Genomic DNA, 22,605 nt, shown 5'->3' with positions numbered 1-22,605 from the left:
TATAGATATAATAAGAAAGAGTGAGAATTTACAAACATATCCTGTCTCAAAAAAAAGTAAATAAACTCAAATGGTTTTACTTCCATGGCTAACATGACATCAAAAGTAGTTTACTGTGTCACTGTGTGGTATATTTGCATGAAGGCAGCAGAATCATCTTATTGAAGCACCTCTTCCATTGGCACCCACCTGTAAAGGCCACCTGTAATAAACACAGTAAGTGGGTAGAAAGACTCGCTTGGATCTGTGTGTGTATGTGCATCCGTGTAAGACGCAATTTCTCAGTGAAGATTAAAGCAAAGGTAGCCTGGATGCCAGCCTCGCCCACCCACAACGTTTTTAGGTCAGGAAGTTCGGTCTGGACTTGATCCGTTGTGGAGCAACTGCTTGAACCATTACCTGTTCGGACCAATCAAATTGTCAGGGCAGGCTTTATACGATGATGGACAGATGAACAACAGTAACGTAATGATCCACAACACCAAAGTGTGCTTGTGTTGACTTTGTTTACTAAACTGAGAAATTACATGCTATGCATTCACCTTTACTATTTCTCTCAAAAAGGATTATCGTGTTGTCAGTGTATCCTTAAATTCTTTTTCACCCTACACACACGGCCTCCCTATGAGTCTGTACTTTTGTGACGTGGTGGCCCTTTGAGTCTAAAAGTGCACACAAAGGACGGATATCCGCCGCAAAGTTCAAATGACAATTGGAACAACCTACAGTCTTCACGATCACGTGCACACACCGATCAAGTCCACAAGACGATGAGTGCATATGAAGTGTGCCATTTGGGACAGAGCCTTACTTGTTTCGTCCCTGAATGAATCTGAATATGTAACCTGCAGTCACTGAATGCATCAATATTTTTAATTTGAGTAGGTTGAGTGAATGATACAATGACTCACTTGTTAAAACCAGTAATTTTGTTAATTTTTTTCAATTTAACCTGCAGAAATTGTCAATGAAAAATTCCCAGTAAACTATAACCAGTAAACACAGACAAGCAGAGTGATACAAACAGTGAAAAATCCCTTTATGGACAAATATCAGAATATAATAATATTTTTTACCAGAACAATTCCATAATGTATCAAAGTTGTGATGAAAAGCTGTGATTTTTACAACATCAGAATAATAATCCGCTTGATGCTTATAAAAATATTAGCATTATAAACCACGTGCAGCTCAAATGCAATGATGTTTTCTTAAGAAGTAATTTTCTGTGTTTTGTAATCTTTCATAAATATTCATTTTTGTGTTGATTTATGAGGCTGTTCCAAACTAATCTCTTATTATCATTCCTCATAAGCTTCTGGCAGATCTGAAGAAGAGAATGAGAGCTTCCATTACAATTCATGGGGGTAGCACGCAGCAGATAATGTTCTGAGGTTGCTATGGTGATCTCGGGCTCTTAGATCAAAGGTTTAAGGTATCATTTGGGAAATCTAAATGTTTGATTCCCTGTTAGAGACAGGCAAAACCTGAGATATTTACAAATGTTTTTTTCTTCGTTCAGATGTCACCAAACCCCGCATCGTGATATCTCAGTGGATCAAGGTTCATTAAGCACTTAGCCAAGAGAGAAAAGGACAGGGAGGATTGATGGGGGGGTGGAACAGTCTGTGTGTTGTCTTTAAGGTCAGGTCACAATACTATCCATGGTGCATTATTAGTCAGGTCAAATATTGATCAAATTAATTTTAGATACCAATTCCAATAGGAGTCATAAGAAGTCGCCATATGATTAAGTTCACTATTATGTTAAAAGTAGGCAATTTAAAGTGCTTTACATAGAAATTAATTAAAATAGTGCTAACATATGCATAAGAAATAGGAATACCATGTGTAAGAATTAAAATAAAAACAAGGACAATTAAAACAGTTGTAAAGAGAAAAAAAATACAAGGCCCTTTTTCTGACAACAAGGCTAATGGAACCACTTAAATGCATGCCATCATCTAAGCAGACGCCGGGTTAGTCTCTGAAATCTGTTTCAGTCACTCAAGTTGCTATGTCTTTATGAAGGTCATTTTCTCATCTATATCCATGTATACAAATATTGTATTCAAATAAATATATTTCAGAAGGGTTTTAATCTAGATTAACCTAGATTTTTAAATGTGGTATCATTTGCTTTGACAGCCAGCAGATCTATTTATTAAAATTGAAATAATGTAACTAAAAAACGATGTGAATTTGCAAAGAGTTGCTAAATATTATTTTATCTAATAAGTATTCCTGGAGTAAACCTGAGTTTTCGAAAGGCAGTAGCTGTACAAAAAAAGAGCACAGCAGGCTCTTCTGTCTGTTCAAAAACAGGATTACAGTGTGATGTAATGTAGAACAGATGAGCAGTGATGTGCTGGATGGCTGCAGGGTGTGAATCCGCAAGACTGACAGGTGAGTTGATCTGTGTTAGTGCTTGGGTCATTGATTTGGGGGACACATAATTCATTTGGGAACAACTTCATAGTGCTGGGCTGTCCAATTCAGTGACTCATATGCTTAGTAGGAATGACCATCAGATCTTCTCACTTCTCAGTTTCTCCTCCCACTCAAATACGCAAAATGACATGGGCTTTTTTGTAATCATGACTTTTGCTCGAACTGGTGTGTGTTTTGTGTTTATGGGTGCATCATGTATACTAATATACATATACTGCATATATTTGTGGCTGCTTGTGTATCTTTGACTTGCCTGGGGAGAGGCTACCGAAAGTCCTCTCTTTAATGTCTGATTGGAGCTGACATTTTGGGAGCCATGGTGATCAGCATGCATCACCTGATGAGTCATACACTACCTTCACATACTCCCCAATCTATTCACCCTCCACACACTCTCAGTGTAGACTAGTAAACATTATGAAATCCAATGAAGGTTATTCTGACAATGAATAAGAAATGGAAATATACATCAATGATGTCCAAGGACTTCCTTCATCACATTTATTAAGTGTTCCTTGAACAAATTCTGTCATCTTTTACTCACCCTTGTGTTGTTCCAAACCCGCATGACTTCATTTCTTCTCTAGAACAAAAAAAGAAGAAAGTATTCGAGAGCTTTCATTTTTGAGTGTCTGTAAAGATAAGATTTAAAGTACTTCTCTAAAGCAAAGTAAATACTTTAAAAGACTTTGAAAACCACATAGATGTAAAGTCACAATTGAGTGAAAGTCGCAATTGTGCAATAAAAAGGTCACAATTAATATAAATAAAAGTTGCAATTAAAGGGGTGGTTGGATGCGTTTTCACTTTTTTAACTTTAGTTAGTGTGCAATGTTGCTGCTAGAACATAAACCTAAAATAAATATTTAAAATACATAAACACAACCAAGCCTAGAAGAAAAAAACACGGAACCACACCTTTAAGAGAAAAAAAGTTTTAATTGTGATAAAGTTGCAATTAAGAGAAATAAAGTCACAGCTATGAGAAATAAATTCACAAGATTAACTAAGAGTCCCACTTGCCAGATAGTCACACATAGGCCTGGTTTCACAGACAGTGCTTAGATTAAAGGGGGGCTGAAACACTCAGTTTCAGTCAATCTCATGTCAATCTTGAGTACCTATAGAGTAGTATTGCATCCTTCATATCTCCGAAAAGTCTTTAGTTTTATTATATTTATAAAAGAAATATAGGCTGTACCGAGTCTTTCCGGAAAAAACGAGTGGCTGGAGGCGTATCAAGTGGGCGGAGCTAAAGAATGACGATCGGGAACAAAGCGGTGCGTCCTCAAGCGTGGAGAAACCCATGGCTATCGATCTCAGCTAATACAGATAATGATCCAGAATCAAATCTGAGGCAGAAATAAATTGAACAGAAGAAACAGCAACAGCAGGACGTCCGTCTCTGTGGTATGTACTGTATTTAGTGGCCTGTCAACATTTGTGTGTCTCTACTCGCAGTTTATGAGGACATGATGTGGTTTATGGACTATTGTATGCGACTAGACCTTAGCAGTAGCAAGCAAAACGGTTTTGCACGTCAGACTAGTGTAACGTTATACATAGAACAACAATGGAGTAACGTTAGCGCATTTGAATGACGAAGCACGCGATCGTGTCGTTTACTGATGTTTACTCATGCGACGAGGCAACAGCAGAGACATTTAAAGCAGTTTTACTCACCAGCTGCTTCCAAAGCAGGACCTAACCTTTATCGCAGGGACCGCTCCATCAAAAACACACTTCTTTGGTATGATTTGGTGAAGTCCTGTGACAGCAGTGGCGTGTAAATCCACTTTGAGACGCGACTGAAACGATGTTGTGAAGCTTCCCGTCATTTCTGCGTTCAAATCGGTTCAAATGCAGCGCTGCCTTCCCGGAATGCTGTGCTGAAGCGTTGAAGTCGCTCGACGTCATGACCCATAGGAATAAAGTGGAGCGCGGCGCGCGACATAAGTCTTCACGAACGACTGGATCTGCACCTGAGAGACTGTTTATGGGCGTGCATTTCCTCTCTCGCTCTAGTGACGCTTGCGCGCACCCTACCGGGAGAAGAGCCCGTACGGCCCATACAAGGACCTTCCATTCTATTAGCGTCAAGCTGACCCATACTCGAAAAAAAACGGAAGGAGTATTTTTTAACACAGAAATACTCTATCAAACGTCCAACATTAGTTTTTGAAACTTTGACTATGTTTAGGATGGGAATCCAAGTCTTTAACAGTGTAAAAAGCTCAGTATGCATGAAACAGTCAGTTCCACTGACTAAACTCTGTATTTGACTAAATCCACTGACTAAACTCTCCCCTCCCCCCCAGAGAGGTGTGTTTTACACCACTGCATCCGATGAAATAAAGTTTCATAAAGCTTTTTATTTTTTCACTCTGATGTGGAAATAGGCTTCTAACTATGTTCTAACTGGCTAAATACTGATCTTCTGAAATAAAATGACTAATCTCTCACTGCACACAAATAAACAGTTGTATTAATTCCTTGTTCATGAAAATTATGGATTTCAACAAAATAAGCTCCCAAACTCCAAAAGCTGTCCACCAGAGAGTGATTGACTCTTGCACCTCAGATCATAGCGGGTGTCTGGGTCCTCCAAAAGCACCCGAAACACACATGGAGACATTACTCTAGTCACGTGTACATGATCTCATCCCTCTCAAGTGTTATCTTACTAACAGAAAGCAAGATTTTTTTGGACGGCCTGAAGAGAGCGGAATGCTGCGACACACATTAATAAGACAAGCACAGTGTGAAATCATGCATGCACACTTTGAACATTTGTTCCCCTGCATTGTCCCAAGAGAGTTCTGTAGTGGGCAAGAGGCACAGATAGCCACTGTCAAGATTGCTGATAAAGTGAAACGTCAAGATGTGTTTCTCATCACACACATGCAACATTTTCGGAGCATTTGCTATGAAGTTCTCATATAATCTTTGTGCTTATGATGCACACTCAGACCTCCTTACTCCGCTGACTGCTTCAATACTGATATCACAGAAATGTAATTATCTTTGAAGGAATAGAATTATGTCACTTTGCAAAACATAGCTAAATCTAGACCTTATTAAAGAAATAATAAAGCCCAAAAAAAGGCCACCCCCAGGCTAATGAAGTAAATCCATATGCACATACAGAGATATAATTATGTCATGGAACGTGCACAAACATACTGTAGCATACTACAATATATCAACTCATCAAACATAAGCAAAATACAGCTTATTATTAATATTTTTTGTGAAGTCACTCACGCAAAAGACTAGATTCACTTCACATCAGGTTTAGATCACAAAAACAGACAGCTCCAGGCTCCGGATGTGATTCAGACTAGACTCATGAATCACTCATGAATCACTAGATTAATACCTTTTACATCATTTTTGCTTTCTAAACGTATTTCAGTTTGTCTTTAGAATCTTAGTTTTATTGTTGACTAATACTGGAATAAAAAAAGTAAATAAAAATAGAATGTTAGATTTGAATACATCTATATATTTATTTTAAAAAAGGTAAATTTTTCGTTTTTAATTTAATAAATTGATCATCACTGGCACTCCTTCTTCCAATATTAGGTCGACTGTGTGAGAGAAATGGATGTACAAACCCCGCAGATGGATGAATAGAGCCAGGGATTTTTCTATAGATAGAAATAGTGTCCATTTGTAGTGAGCCATTTTGAAGCCATCAGCCTGAATAAATAATGGCTCGATGACAAAAAAGTGTGGGACTGATAAAGTTTTCAGCTGAAGATCCACAGTTCATTTGAGGGTGAGAGAGTGAAGATAACTTGTATGCATCCGCATGCATCTTCATCACATTTAATCAACATTTTCCCCAGGATGTAATTTTATGCATGTCTCTCTAAAGCTGATTTGAAAGCGGATATGAAGGACTCATCTTGCACTGATCTACTCTGAGCAAACAAACAACTTTAATGGTTACTTCTGTTTATTGCCATCTCAAACAGAATTTGAATTCCACAGTGGCAAAACACTGCAGTCCAATCATCTAGTGCATCTGAATCATAACAGGAGAAAACTGCAGAATGTCAGAGCCGAAAGATACTTTAGTTGGAAGGGAGCTGTGTGACAGTGACAGTGATTCTTGCAGCACTGAGGCAAAAGAGGCTAAAAAGTGTATATACCAAAGAATCATTTAAGGTGAATTTTTCCAACCTGTTCAGAGGCTTCACTTGTGTGGGTGTAGTTTCTGCTCATCAAATATGTACAGTTTAGACACAATATTTCCAGTAGACTACTTTGTCTGTTTTTCACCTTGTCAAATAAAATAGTTCAAAACAAAGTCACTTTGAAATTAACCGTCTCTGAGGAACACACAGTAGCTAGTGGTGTTTTGTTCCACAAATCCAGTCTGTTTGGAACACAAATCCAGTCTGTTTGGAACATTGATGCAATTTAATTCACGGAAATTCAATTTGGCCAACTGAAAAATGTAGATGTGATAAGTCACTAGAAAATTTTCAATTGATTTTTTTTTTTACAGTGCTCTATCAGAAAGCTACTCAGTCAATCAAAGTTCAAAGAACAGAACTAACTGCTGTAAATATTAAGATTTAAAGAAACACTCCACTTTTTGAAAATAGATTTATTTTCCAAGTCCCTTAGAGTTAAACAGTTGAGTTCAGCCGATCTCTGTATCTGACGGTACCACTTTTAGCATTGCTTAGCATACATCATTGAATCGGATTAGACCATTAGCATCACGCTCAAAAAAATGACCAAAGACTTTCGATATTTTCCTATTTAAAACTTGAGTCTTCTATAGTTACACCGTGTACTAAGACCAACGAAAAATGAAAAGTTGCGATTTTTTTAGAGCAATATGACTAGGAACTATTTTCTCATTCCTGCGTAATAATCACAGATTTATTGCCATAAAAGTGCATTCTCTGCAACTACACAAACTTAGTGCCAGACGCATTGGAGATTACCTATCTGAGGACTATTTTTAGTCACTGTGTAATATCATTGCGCTGCTGCACCCATAGAATAGCAGAACATTTCAGTGATTATTACGCAAGAATGAAAAAATAGCCCATCAGTCTAAAAAAAAATTGCAACTTTTCATTTTCCCTTGGTCTTAGTACACGATGTAACTACAGAATAGTCAAGTTTTAAATAGGAAAAATATTATCTTTGAAAAAATAAAGTCTTTTTTCTGGAGCACGATGCTAATGGTCTAATCTGATTCAATGATGTATGCTAAGCTATGCTAAAAGTGCTAATGTCAGATACAGAGATCGGCTGAATGGATTCGAAAACGCAAAACTCAACTGTTTAACCCTAAGGGACTTGGAAAATTGACCTGTTTTCAAAAAAAAGTGGAGTGTTCCTTTAACGTTTTGTATACATTTTAATGCACATGCCCCCCAGTTTCACAGACAAGGCTTCAGCTTAGTCTTAAACTAAAATACATGTTTGAGATGTTTTAACTGAAAGCAATGTGCACTGATATATTTTAAATATGTCACTGCCATTGTTTTCTCTCAAGATGTACACCAGTATATCATTTTCTTCCTAAAAGCTATTTAATTGAACTAAGGCCTACTCCTTTCTTAAAGGATTAGTTCACTTTAAAATTAAAATTACTCTATAATTTACTCGCCATCCTATATGACTTTCCTCTTTCTGATGAACACAATCAGAGTTATATTAACAAATACCCTGATGTTTCCAAGCGTTATAATTCCAAGGCAGTAAAGGGGCTCACAAGTTTGAAGCTCAAAAAATTTCATCCATCCATCATGAACATAGATAATACAGAAGGACGGACCACCTTCCCTATTCAAATAACGAAGAAAGTGTACTCTTGCAGTTCAAAACTCTCCGTCCTACATCATATGTCGCATCAATTATGCTTTTTCCGTAAGTTGAATATGGTAGGTGGTCTGGCGGTAGTTAGATATTTTACTTTATAAAGTTTTAAATATGGATATATTTCTTAATATTCTTAATATAAATCGATTCGGTTCAGAAGGCCTTTATTAACCCCCCGGTGCCGTACATTGAAGCATGTTTATGATGGACGGCTGGATGCATTTTTTTTTTTTTTGCTTCAAACCAGTTCACTACCATTATAAAGCTTGGATTATAAAGCTTTATTTGGCGGGAGCGTTTTACTCTTAGCAGTGTGAACAAGTGAACGATAAACCGAGCTGCATTACCTCATAATCATAACCGGAAGAGCGGATCAGTGCAGGCGCCCGGCGACTGTGTCCTGTCCTGTCATAATAAAAGTCCCAGTGTTCGCGAGCCGTGTGCTTGTTTAACAATTGCTCCAGTAGCTCTGCTCAGCTCCACAACACTCGGTCCTGCTCTGCTTTACACTACAGTAACTTAATAACCGTATACATGAATGTGATTTCCTCCCGAGTCCTATTTTCCACTGGCTGTGAGGTGAAGACCACATGTCCCAAGATGCAGCGCTCAAACTTCGCGTCATCAAATTACGCATTTGTTTTGAATAGGCGCCCTCCAGTGGACAGTTGCATAGTGCACCTTTAATATAACCCTGATTGTGTTCATCAGAAAGTCAGATACACCTGTAGGATGTCTTGAGGGTGAGTAAATCATGGGGTAACTTTCATTTTAAAGTGAACTAATCCTTTAATCTGAGCCCTGTCTTTGAAATAAGGCCATGAAGTATTGAGTTACAGTTGGGACATGTGGTTTGAGGGGTAGTTATTATTATTTTTAAAAGTCATTTTGATCATATAAGAATAATACAATTTAAAAGGTATTTCTGTTAAGAAACTCCTAGTGACCAACTCTGATTCATTTCAAAATGTAAATGCTGCTATTTCTCATATTTGTCATAAGACAAGTCCAATAAGCACATTTTTGGGGAAATCCCAGATTTATGCATGTAAAGAGACTAAATGTTCCCCAGTGGGAATACGCACAGTGACATGGCACACTCTCACAAAAACAGAAAGTCTCTCAGATGCAAATGGGTTTTAAATGTAAGTGGTTTGAGTTATTGTAGAGGTGTGGGTCCAACTTTTTTGCCTGACACAGTCCCAGATGCTCTCATGTCTTATTCATGTAACGTTTGGTTCTTGAATGATGCTTAACTTTAGTGTCTTAAAAAAAACACACACATGAGTAGCTTGAACAACTTTGTCTGAACATCTTGCCTCTGTAGCATCTTGGGTCGTCGGCTGAAGTACTTCTTTTTAGAAGCTTTTATGAACTCCATCCCATCTGCTCTCTAGTTCCACTTCTATATTTCTACATGGGCTTTAATCTTTGTAAAAAGACACAAAACCAATACAATGAAATGACTGAAAACAGACACACAGACAGGAACACTGGGATACAGGATGCTGTTGAACTGTAGAAAGTGTGTGGTGGATGCTTGGAGTGCAGTGAGTCATGGGTCAGTAAATGTACTGCACTTGTGGCATTTGGAATTGTTTAGTGTTCCTCTTTTGTCTACCTCTTTGTACCTCTCGACACCCCCTTTTTCCATCACTCAGATTGAAATAAAAGTAGTACAGACCTTTTCCATCCAACCTTAAAGTACACAGTGCTATGCACTGTGGACAGCACAAATGAGATTTATCTAAACATGACTGGGAACCTTTTTGCATACACACGTCTATTCAAAGTAATGAAAAATGTGTGACTGACACTGATGTCTTATGATCAAAATGGCCTGTGCAAAACACACATAAAAGAGACATGAAAGTGTGTGCTTGAGACTCACGAAGGACACATGTCTCATCTGTCAGTCCAATAACATGATCAAAGCTAATGTCTCTCTCCTGCAGGCTTAAACTATTAAATAAACTAGACATGAGACCGTTCTAAAACAAGCCCCAGAAGCCAGAAATGGTGTGCTTTAAACACAAAGTTGGCTTTCAAAAAAATCCCTCATTAAAAAGTTTTTTTAAGAGTATTTTTTAAAAATGTTTAAAATGTTGTTTACTCACTTGAGATGAAGAATCCAGTCAAAACAAACACTATGCAAATGTGCCATGTTGCATCCACTTTACTAGGAGTCAATATGAGTCAAAGTCCATTCAGAAAAGTTGTCCATATGGCATTTCTTCAATATGGCTTCTGAACCTAGTGAAATGAGAAATGAAGCTTTTAAAAATTGCTAATCAAAATGGTGTAAATGCAATGAAAGCTTAAACATTTATAATGACACATTGTAACTGCAAAAGTCCAGTATATTAAATGAAGTCTACAAATAATTTAATAGCATTGAATATGAAAGTTCTGTCAAATTGAAGTTATTTTATTAAAGTTGGCATAAAAGGAAACTTGCTATACTCTTTTTTTCCCCTATTGCGACGTATATCCGAGTAAAACTGCTTCTTGAACAGTAGAACAGGACTTCATTTTGTCCATCACGATTGGACTGTGGGGTCGTTGTGGTTGCTATTTGCTGTGATCTCATATGAATGTCAATTAAATGTCATTATCATCTCGGTTCGAACCTGACACATGACATGGCAAGTTGGATACTGAAACACTGGTTCAATATAAAAGATTCGTAAATGTTTTGAAGCTTCATGAAAGAGTGGTTTGAAAGAGGACATCATGAAGCTTTGTGTGAATAACAGACTGAATTGTAAGCTTTTTGATAACCTTAAAATCCACCCTAGGTTTATTTGGTGCCTTTGTGTGGGAGTTCATGAGTAGCGATGTCTGTTTTGTTTATTAATAATCGCTTTGAATCAGTTCAATAATAAATCAGATCACAACTTCTCTTAATAATTTGTTCACAAACCTGACTGATCAAGGGCAACTCATTTAATGATCCGATTACAAAGCTCGTTGGAGGGGAAAATGATCCATTAAAAACAGTACATTTCAGTCAGTTTCTTGCCAAAAAAAAAAAAAAAAAAATTCGTATGACTTGGAATATAATGAAAATCTTAGCAGGCACTTTTAAGGTTATTTCAGCTTTTGCATCATTGAAGCTTGAAAGCATCCATTTGTTGTAGTGCGTGATCTTTATGTTTCGCCTATTGTGTTCTAAGAAAGATGGAGACTCATGTTTGGAATGTCACAAGGTGAAGTGTAGTGAAGTGAAATGAAGTGAAGTGACATGAAGGCCAGCTAGCAACCCATCCTTGGATTGTTTTCTCTGCTTTTAACCCATCCAAGTTAGTGCACACCCATAAGGAGCAGTTTTGAATACAACACTGCAAAAAATGCTTTTCTTACTTATTATTTGTGTCTAGTAAATACAGTAGTACAGTATTTTCTTAAATTAAGATGTAATTTACTAAAGTAGTATAATGCTATAAGCATAAGGGCAAAATGATCCGAAAATTACCCATTAGCAGATATTTTTGCTTTTTTTAAAAGCATCAAATAGCTTTATTTTGATTTATTTCCCCAGAAATCTTGTCACTTTACTTTTAAATGCATCTTGATGTAAGATTGTTTTGATTTTTGGACTGGAAACGAGACAAAAATACTAAGTAAGAAAGGCATTTTTGCAGTGTATAAATGGCTTTATGGATGAATTTAATTCCTCCCGATTTAATTAATCAGACGCACGAGGGAAAGGGTATTTTTATTTTTTTTATTTTTTTGCTGCTGTTGGATGTGCATTGCCCTCTGTGTGATGTGTCCTCTAATATGTTTTCTTTTTTCTTTTTTGGATATAACCCAGCAAGGCAATATGCCAGGCTTCCCATCTGACTAACAGTCTCAACTCTGTGTATAAGGTCTGTATATTACAAATCTCGTCCATTTCTTCTGACCAAGACAGTTTAGTAATTATTCTGGTGTATTTAGAGCGGTGAGAACATGGCAGTGTGTTGCATGAGTGATTTCTTATTACGAGGTGAGTAATTCATCTCGACTAAGAGTCTCATTTACTTACAATCCCCTATTAGGAATGATGAAGCATGGGATCTGATCCTTTATTTGAAGATGGAGATGTTTGACTGAGGGTAAAAAAAAACAGCGCCTATTAAAAGCAGACACAACTATCAATCTAAAGCTTTAGGGAAAGCTTCCACGTACTCATTTGCCATACCAAATTAGGCTGATTTCCATTTGTTCCAGCCAGGGCACAATTTAATCACGTCACATCTATTATACAAAACATGTTTTGATGCTGGTTCACAGCAGCAGTATTAACAGTATCATACAGCTTCATGTTTTATGAATGTGCATGCGTGTATCTTTATGCATGTAATAACCGTTTATCTGAAATAGGGTCAGACAACCTCTAAACAGACCACTGTCACCATAGCAACAGCCAGTCCTGCCATCTCCCTGAACTGTTGCCAAAACATAAGACACACAAACACAACACTCACACACAAAACTTTAAACTCAACAGGGGAGGTCTTAAATGATGGACAGCACATCCAAAACTCAACCCAGGCCCTACATAGGCGATCACAGGGGGTCCGTGTAGTCATCGTTTCAAGCAACGCAAGCTTCGGAGGTGGAACATTCAAAGAACAGCCAGAGGCCTACTGTTCAGACCCCACACCTACTGGGCCTTTATATACAGAGTGAATACCAGAAGAGCTCAGTGCTCCATATGAGGACAAACCACACAATAACAAGTCTAGTTGACAGCTTTGTTGTGTTCTAAATGCATATTTATATCTGATTTCTTATTCTTTTCTTACAGTTTATTCCAGTTGTACCCTTAAACTGACAATTGTCATCTTTTACCAGGATTGCACTGCAATGACTTGCTTTATTCTGTAGAACATGAAGGAATATGTTTTTTTAAATATTTATTTTTGTTCATACAATGAAAGAAAAATAGGTCCAAAGTTCAAAATATCATATCAAATAATTCATGTTAAAAAGACATACAAGTTTGGAATAACATGAGGCAGAATTTTCATTTTTGAGTGAACTATGCCTTATAGCCTGTAATCTTCTAAATTTCCCATCTGTTATCTGTTTTGCGAAACCATCAAACACAGCTGAGAACACAACTATTAATATCTTACTAAGCTCAACATTCTGCCTATGTGTACGTACACATGGAAAAAATTGTGCACAGCCCCTCTAACAAACTCCTCAAGGATTTGGCTATTTCCGCTAACAGTAGACAAACATTGGTTTTGACCTTTTTGTAAGTTCATCTTGGAGGTTTTTGGTCATGCACCTGCTCTAAAGTATTTTCCCACAAATGTGCACCATTTCGTTTTAGTTTAGCTATGCCCACTACTGGCCGGTGCATGAAATCACACATACTGCCATACATTTTTTTTTCTTCAGTGTAATGTGTAAAGAGCACTCTAGGATTCCACAGAAAGATGGCCTGCACAAAGCCCAGGCCTAAACCGTATTGAACAACTTTGGGATTAATTTGAATGTTGGACTGGAGGCTAGACCAGAATTACTGCTGCTTGGGTCTGAATGGGAGCAAATAAGCACAACCATTTTACAACATCTACCATAGTGGAAATTCTTAATGAACCGAATGCCCAACCGTAGGCTATTTATTGCCTGTAGTTTTTGGATGTGGTGTTCTGATGTCCGTGTACTATTGGCCATAGGCTATAGTAACTTTTGAGCAAGCAATGCGAATCTTTAAACATTTTATTGAATTGATTCTTCTAGCCATTGAAAACAAACTAGTCCGAGTTCTATAATGAATGACAACTGGCTGTGAGAGTAATTATTTTGCTTCTTAGTCACATCCGATTCAGTGTTATACAATGCAAAATCGCCCCCTATAGCCTCAAATAGGGCATTGTTTGAGGGGACAGTGCATCTTACATTGCACTGCAGTAACGAGTGTACAGTTGATGTACACTTAAAGGCTGTTCGAATTAATTCACTCATTTCCATTCACTCCTTCAAGTGAACTGTATTACTGGACTAATATAGAGAACAGTGATTGAGGGTTTAGGATTTCCCTCGTCCTCGTGTCAGTAGGAATCTGTAGTATTACCGGTATTTGTGTTTCAAAGACATTATTTAGTTGATAGCGCCCCCTAGTGCCGACCCTGCTGCATTACAGTACTGCAAGCATTGTCTCCTAGGGGTCAAGCCTTCAGCATTACTACCACCGTCTGGGTCATATTTCACTCTCTCCTTTTTTTGTATTAATTGACAAAATATTGTATAGTGCATAAACTTTTTTTGTTTTCCCAAAAGGTAAGATTTCATGGTTTGTTATATGTGTGAAATGCCAGACCTGTTAGGTTTATCATCCTGAAAATTAGCTGCCATTTTATCCACAAGCAGTGAAATTTTGATGAAAAACCTGCCAATGAAAGTCCCATCAAAATAGATGAATACTGACACTGAACTTGCACTGAACTTGAACCTTTAGCTTTTAATAGAGTGAATCCTCCAGTGAGCCGATGATTGGTGTCCCTGAATCTGTAACACAACAGCCCACTGAAAGTCAATGAGGAGAAGCAGCAGGTAAATGATGAGGGTGGTATTTTTCACTCACTCACTAATAGGCCGGCGTTAAATTTGTGGTCTGTGGTTTTCTCAGTTCGAGAGCCACTTCTCAGTAAGGCGTGATGGACGCACGCTGTGAGGAATAGGAGGTGAATGTGACTTAGTATTGATTCTTTGCTCTTGTTTGGGTTGAAGTGATGTCTACGTGTGTGTGCATGTGTTCAAATTGGTGTGGTGCTCATTCATGATTTGTTTGTTTGTTGTATGACTAAGTATATCACAATGAATTCAGAATGATTTGTAGTTACCCTTTTAACGTCATACATTGCTGAGTATATATGCTGCTCTAATAAGCAGTTTTTTTGTGAATAAAAATGTGCTAGATTGTCCAGTGACAGTGGTGCAAATAGCAAGAGGTGGTTGAAATAGTGGCTATAAGGATTTGGTTTGGCAATCTAGATAATCCTGAATCCATTAAAGGAACAATCCAGCGTTTTTAGAAAAAAGGGTTTATTCAACTTCTTTCCTACATTTAGATATGTGGGCAAATGCATTTTTGTCTCAGTGCATGCATTGTTTTAGTTTGGCGGAATCGCCGCTAGCTTAGCTTAGCATAATGAATGGAATCCTATGTTGCCAGCTAGCATGTCCAGATTAAAGGTGATCCAAAAAAAACCCACCCACCTAAGCACAGGTGACGCACTGTTACTTGGGCGCAGAGATATCACGTCCTCCGGCTGTTGAGCGATCGCAACGTGTTGCGTGATATCTCTGCGCCTAAAGTAGCAGTGCTTCGCTTTTGCTTCCCCATTATATAGTCCGAAGTCAACATCTGCCTAGGAAGTCTTAATCTGCATCACTATTTGTACTTGTTGTGAATACGCAGGCCCCAAAAAGTAATTATTTATTTTTTGGATCACTTTTACTCAGGACATGCTAGCTGCATAGGACTCCATTCATTATGCTAAGCTAAGCTAGCAGCGACCCTGCAGTGCATGCACTGAGACAAAAATTGCCCATTTGCCCATATATCTAAATGTAGAAAAGAAGTTGAATAAGCCCTATTTCTAAAAACGGGAAAGTGTTCCTTTAAGTAGAGAATTAGAAAGATCTATACTCCTAAATTGGTGTATTTTCCTTGAGGATCTTAGTCGCGGGAGGCATTTACACGGTTAAAGATACACTCCTTCAGGAGTCAAATAAGTTTCTGACTGTTTTTTTTCGAGTATGGCCCTGTATGACGTCATAAAGGGTGGAATTGCTTGTATGGGCACTTGGTTTTGAGGGAAAGATAACTTTGTTTAGTTTCCCAAATAACTCAGAGTTAAGGGAACAGTGGATGCAGTTTGTTTTTCAGGAGCAGCAATGGAGTTCCCGACCATGAGTCAAAACTGCAGGCGGTGAGTAAAACTGCATCAGTGTATACGTAAGTGCGAACGTATAGTGAATTGAAAGTTATCCAGGGATAATGCCACGATGTATTGCGTGTGTGTATATGCCCGTGGCTCTTTAGTTCCGCCCACTTCATGCCTCCACGAGTTCAGCTGTTTTCGGAAAGAATCGGTAGCGTATATCTTTTATAAATGTGATAAAAAATAAAGACTCCTCAGAGATATAGGATGCAATGCAAAACTACTCTATAGGTGCTCAATATTAACATGAGATTGGAAGAAACTGTGTGTTGCGTACCCTTTTAACTCAATGAAACAGTTACAGATCTTTTCCTCTGTATTGTGACATACATTAAAATGAATTGGATTATAGAAAAATAAATAAATGTAGGGAAGGTAGAAATGTATTTATCGGTTGTGGATTGGATGGAGGCAGATATTAATTCAAGCTTGCAGTTGATTGTAAGAAAGGGATGTGGTTTAAGCTGACTAATAATAGAAGAAGTGAAGTCCAACATACATTATCTAAAAAAGAAAAAGAAAAAAAAGAAACATATGCATGGATAAATCGATTACAGTCAGATCAATAAAATGCATTTAGAAAACAGATATAGGGTAAACAACAGGGTAAATTTCCATTGCATACTCAAAGTTATTATTCTGTTTTGCTTCAAATCAGTACACCTCTTTAAAATCACTGAAATAACTGTAAGGAATTGCAAAGAATATGCAAAATTAATAATATGACTAAATTTTAAAAAATTTAAACAAAGTTTCAAAGCCACATGTCAGCATTTCTCTGAATCATCTTATAAGTCTGTATTGCTTTGAAATCTTTGGCATTTGTGAATATTTTGTTGTAGCTGGATCAACAGAGCTCCTTATCTGCACTGTTCACACCAGTGCCCTCTTACACATATCCTTCCACTGTTCCAAGACATAATTCCCCATCAGGCTTGGACTTTGTGCACTTGAGGATTTAAAGATCCCAAAAACCTACTTTCCTACTTCTTCAGGTCAGCTCAAAATTGTCTTTTTTGAGAGCACTATACAAAGCCTATACAGTAGTTCACAGTATGGCTGAGCATCCAGGCATACCGCTTAATGTCCAGAGGGGAGAAGTAGCCTGCTGTCCTGTCTCAAACTCTTTGCTTCATTGAACAAAAAATCTTCTTCCCACAGGCACTGACATGCAGTTTAGTTCCTGTCAGGACAAGTAGACAACTTGATAGCAGCTAGATAGTAATTTAGTGGACAATTTCGACTGAAAGTTTAGGGAAACTTGTATTGAATATTTTCATGCTGCCTTGTTCAATTTTTTCCTGATTCTATCTTGTTAGTTTGTTTAAAGATGTGAAATAGCAAACAGAGCTTAATAAGGAACAAAAGCTTAGTGTAGTGTTGTAGGCCTACTTCATTGCTAACACTTCAGTATGATGTCACCACGATAGGTTGTGGTCACTACTTGTGGTTTTAATAAACTAGTGCTTGAAAACAACATGGCTACCATGCTATAGGGAAAACAAGTTTGTTTGTAAATGGCCTCTGTTTATCTTCCTTTATTAATAATTTGCCACTTTAAGTTCCTGCGCTCATTTTATAACAGGTAACGACAATTATAGAAAATACTGTCTAAATTATTAGTTAGTTTGACATTTCTGTTTGAAAAGAATACGCACGGTCGGCTCGCGCCCTGCCCTTTCCATTAATTATTCCCCCAGTCTCCAGATATTAATGCGCTTTTCGCGGTGCCCGCTGTTTTAATGCGTTTTCCGAGTTTCTAACAAATAATTCACTCTGTCCCGGGCGCGTGATGCATGACAAATTGAAAGATGGCGCGAAAGAGCTCTTGAGCCGGCGCGCGCGTTCAGGTGCACACAAATCTATACGCACTCGGCTGGCTCTGCCTGCATTGGATTGGATTGAATCATTTTAGATGCACGCTAGAAATAGGCGCATAGTCTCAACGCGACTGTACGTTCAGTTTCTTTTCCCAAGGAAGACACGGAGAAGACTGCCATGAGCTGTCGTGTCCAGTGACCCGCCGGCGATGGGATCTGACCGGCATACTGATACGCTCCGACAGCAGCGTCAGCACCAGGCAAGCGCGACAGATGCAAGAACACCTCGCGCGCCACTTTGGTTTTCGTTAGAGTTGCTCATTTCTTTGCGCTTGTAGTATTTTAATGTTGGCCTCATCGTCGCGCATGCGTTGCTGTGTAGTTGAAATCGCTGGAGCGCTTCTTCAGACTAAGTTTGGGCTACTGCTACTCGGTCGATGATGAGAGGGATGCTGACCGCTCGGATTGACTGGCGCGCAGGGATCTTGTGTCTCCTCGTGCTCGTGGCTTTGACGCTTGGTCGTAGCCCGCCAGCGAACAGGTAAGACAGAAACTGCTTGTGTATATCTGTATGATCAGTCTGACTGCATTCCCTGCAGAGCCATGTTAAACCAGCCTTAGATTGTTTGGTGGTCTTAGCGGGTCTCCCAGCCTGTTGCCTGGTTTTAAGGCGATTTTGTGCGCTTTTCAGATAGTCAGGATGAAAGACAGCTGAGCAGAAGCTTGGCCAGCCTGAGGGACTATCTAGACCAGCTTGGCAAGGCTGGTAGACCAGCTAAGACCAGGTTGCTTAAGATAGGAAACAGTTAAAAACAAGCTTGGCAATGCTACCAGACTAGATTTTTGGCTTAAGCTGGTTTCTTTCCGCATAGTTGAGGCACAGTTTCTTAAATATCACACTACTCTTCTCCAGTGTAAATGAACCAAGCAACATGTCATACGTCAAAGTGACCGTGGATAAACTACTCAAAGGCTACGACATCCGTCTCAGGCCTGACTTCGGAGGTAAAGATGTTATATTGATTTAAAACACTTTTTCATTCTCGGATGAGACCATTTTGATGGATCGTTGACTGTCAATGGACCATGTTAGAGAGATTGTGGTGTCTGTTTGCTTTGCAGGTCCTCCGGTTGATGTTGGTATGAGTATTGACATCTCTAGTATCGACATGGTGTCAGAAGTGAACATGGTGAGTCCACAGGCTGCTCTGATTGTTTAATAGATGGTGGGCTATTAAGCAAGCAGATTTTTTTGTCAACACAACCTATTAAAGCTACAGTGAGTAAAGTGGTAGAATAGATTACAGTTTGCTGTTGCAGTCCGCAGGAAAGAGCTACAGGCTCTTTCTCTCTCTTTGACAAGCACAGCTGACAGCAAGATTAGAGAGACATTGTGTTCATTTTCCATTATGATTGTTTTGGCATTAGAGCTGAACTGACATAATCTTTTACTCAGCAAAGAAGGCCAAAATAAGCAATTTTGGTTGGAACATGCCCAAGACCCCATATACGCACCCACAGGTTGGTGTAGCAGCTAGATGTAACTGATGTTAAAACAGAACAGTGATTTTATTGTCACACTGAAATAGAAGAAATTATGATTTTGATGAAGATGATTGTGATGGCGAATGGACGGCAAAATTTTAGGATTAGTCTGGGGTCCAGCAAGCGAACGTTCTTTTTGACTTTAAGGCCTCCTGTTGTTAACACAATATTTTAAGGATATTAAACTATATGTTTTGCTAACAATTATGTTTACAAATTTTATTATTAATAGAAATTAATAATTTAGTTTGCAGTCCATAATATAAAGTCCAAAAAAAGTGCATCCATCCATTATAAAAGTAATCCATATGGCTCCAGGGGGTTAGTAAAGGCCTTCTGAAGTGAATCATTGGGTTTGTGTAAGAAAAAATATCCATAATTAAAACTTTATAAACTTTATAATAGCTGCCGCCCGACCGCCTTCTGTATTCAACTTACAAAGAAAGTTTAAAGGTGCCCTAGAATGAAAAATTGAATTAACCTTGCCATGGTGAAATAATAGTTCAGTACATGGATATCACATACTGTGAGTCTCAAACACCATTGCCTCCTACTTCTAATGTAAATCTTATGCATGAAAAACACCTCGGACAAATAAGTGATTCTCAACATAACACTAACTGTGACGCAATCGCTGGGATCATTAATATGTACGCCCCCAACATTTGCATATGTCTGAACATGTTCATTGTCAGGAGCTGAATCATCGGGACTGCGGGTAAACAAGCGTCACGTGAGGATAGCGAAACGGCAGCTCTCATGGACACAAATGTCATGTTCCAGGCTGTGCAGGGGACGTGAGGACTTTTCATACCCTTCCCACAGACAAAAAATGTCAACAGTCTTGGTTGATGCTTATTATAATCAGATACTGCAACAATTTAATTCTGTTTGCTCGGCCCATTTAAAGCAAGCTTCGCTCAGTGTCTTAAACTGGAGAAAGGGTCAATTACAACTATATTCCGGCAAGCAGTCAGTAGTGATTTATCCACTTAAAGACTGTTTAAACATTTCTGATTAAATTGAACGTTTCTTAGAGAGACAGCATTGTCTAGATAACGCAAGAGGCTAGAACAATAACAAACTCAAAATACCATGTATAACCAAAACCCTGGATAGTATACATTTTTTTTTTGTGGGGGGTGGGGGGTGGGGGGGGAGGTGTTAGAAGAGTGTTTGTGCTTGCGGTTGCCAGATTTCAGTAATTAAAATCAATAAACATGATTAAACATTTTAACTTATATTTTGATAAAACTTAAACATTTGCAATCTGGCAACCATATGCACGCGAGCTCTCTCTGGTGCGCGGATGATCAGAAAACACCAATAAACATGTAAGCTGCATTTTAGCAATCTTCATTTAAGATGTTCTGCTTAAAGTGTCATTCAGTCGGTCTGTGTTCTGTTGTGTGCTGTGTGCTGTGAGCAGCTGAAATAAGGCAATCAAAGCAGAGCTCAACATTAATATTCATGACTCTTCCAAATAAGGCAAAACCAAATTACATCTTAGGGACAATTTTTAGGGTTGTAAATGGACCTGTAAAACTGTATCTGGACAATTTTTGCCCTTAAATAAACCACATACCCTCTATGTAGATTTCAAAGAACAATTTAACATATTGTTTAAACTCATTCTAGGGCACCTTTAATGCCTCACGGTCTAGAACATTTATGCTATGTACAAGTTGCACTTTTTCTGTAAGTTGAATATTGACGGTGTTCTGGTGAAGCTAGATATTTTTCTTTATAACATACTAAATGTGGATATTTTATTAACCCCCTAGAGTCTGTGGATTACTTTTATAATGGATGGATGGACTTTTTTTGGTCTTCAAATTTTGGGCTGCCATTTACAGCCATTATAAAGCATGGATTAGCCAGGACATTTTTTAAATATAACTCTGTTTGTATTCATCTGGAACAAGAATTTTGAATATACACCTAGGATGGCAGGGTGAGTTAATCATTCGGTAATTTTCATTTTTGCCTGAACTATCCCTTTAAACGTCATCATCTCGAACAGAAACTCATCTACTCACTAGTAACTCACAGCCTTGTTGTGTTTATAATCAATCTTGCAAACTATTATAACTCAAACTTTCAAATGTAAAAAAAAAAATTAAACAAAAACTGATAGACTTAGTGAAGGTGAAGTTTAAGTCACAAGACCATGGTGTTGTCCGCCAATTGTATGTTTGCTTCAAAATTCATAAAAGTTGTGTTAATTTGTGAAGATTATCATTATGAACAAAACATCTAAGAATCATAAGCTTTTGTTTAGTCACAGAGTATATTTTCTGCAATAATCCAAAAAGCCAATGGAAAAATCCTATTGGTTATTGTCGAGGAACTTAGAGTGATGTTAACCTCTGGATTTGCCTACAAAAATACGTCATCCCCTATAATGACTAAGCATGCTCTGGCTTCGCCTGCTACAGGATATAGATATATACACTGTAAAAAAATGTTGGTTGTTTTTTGTTGGTTTAACTTAAAAAAGTAAGTAACCTGGTTGCCTTAAAATTTTGAGTTTATTGAAATAAAAAAATTGAGTTGATACAATGAAGGAAATTTGTTTAATAAATAGAAACTCAAAATATTTTTGTATCTGAACCACATAAAAAATTTGATAAATCAGGAAAATAGCACTATTTGGCATGTTTCACTGCATCATCAGAAATAAAACACACACAATTACCCAATATGGTTAAAAAATCTTTTAATAATATTTTAATAAAGGTTGTCGAATCTCAAAAAATGTTCATTGTATTAACTCAAATTTCAATTTCAATTAACTCAAAATTTTAAGGCAACCAGGTTACTTACTTTTTTAAGTTAAACCAACAAAAAACAACCAACATAAATATTTTTTTACAGTGTGTGTAATATGTAAATGATAAGGATTTATTAAGCCCACATGTCATGCAAACGAGTTACTATGCTTATAGTCCTCAAGCTGTCGTTACAACTACACAATTTTGCAATGCTGT

At 37.8% G+C, this 22,605-nt stretch overlaps 1 protein-coding gene across 2 annotated transcripts in view; it reads left to right on the top strand.

Moving 5' to 3' along the window:
• Positions 1-17,789: 17,789 nt before the first annotated feature.
• gabrb1 (gamma-aminobutyric acid type A receptor subunit beta1) overlaps positions 17,790-22,605 on the top strand; it is a 45,389-nt gene continuing 40,573 nt past the window's right edge. Inside the window, exons 1-3 of one of the 2 annotated variants that reach the window (XM_067422466.1) lie at positions 17,790-18,611; positions 18,984-19,075; positions 19,193-19,260. In XM_067422466.1, the coding sequence (XP_067278567.1) occupies positions 18,508-18,611; positions 18,984-19,075; positions 19,193-19,260 (264 nt within the window). In that variant the 5' untranslated portion in view covers positions 17,790-18,507. The remainder of the gene's footprint in view (positions 18,612-18,983; positions 19,076-19,192; positions 19,261-22,605) is intronic. The other variant, XM_067422467.1, reaches the window with a different exon arrangement.

This window comes from Pseudorasbora parva, chromosome 17 (genome assembly GCF_024679245.1).
Source record: "Pseudorasbora parva isolate DD20220531a chromosome 17, ASM2467924v1, whole genome shotgun sequence".
Taxonomy (NCBI): domain Eukaryota; kingdom Metazoa; phylum Chordata; class Actinopteri; order Cypriniformes; family Gobionidae; genus Pseudorasbora; species Pseudorasbora parva.
Note: the sequence above shows the minus strand (reverse complement) of the source record. Positions and strands in the feature narration are given on the sequence as shown.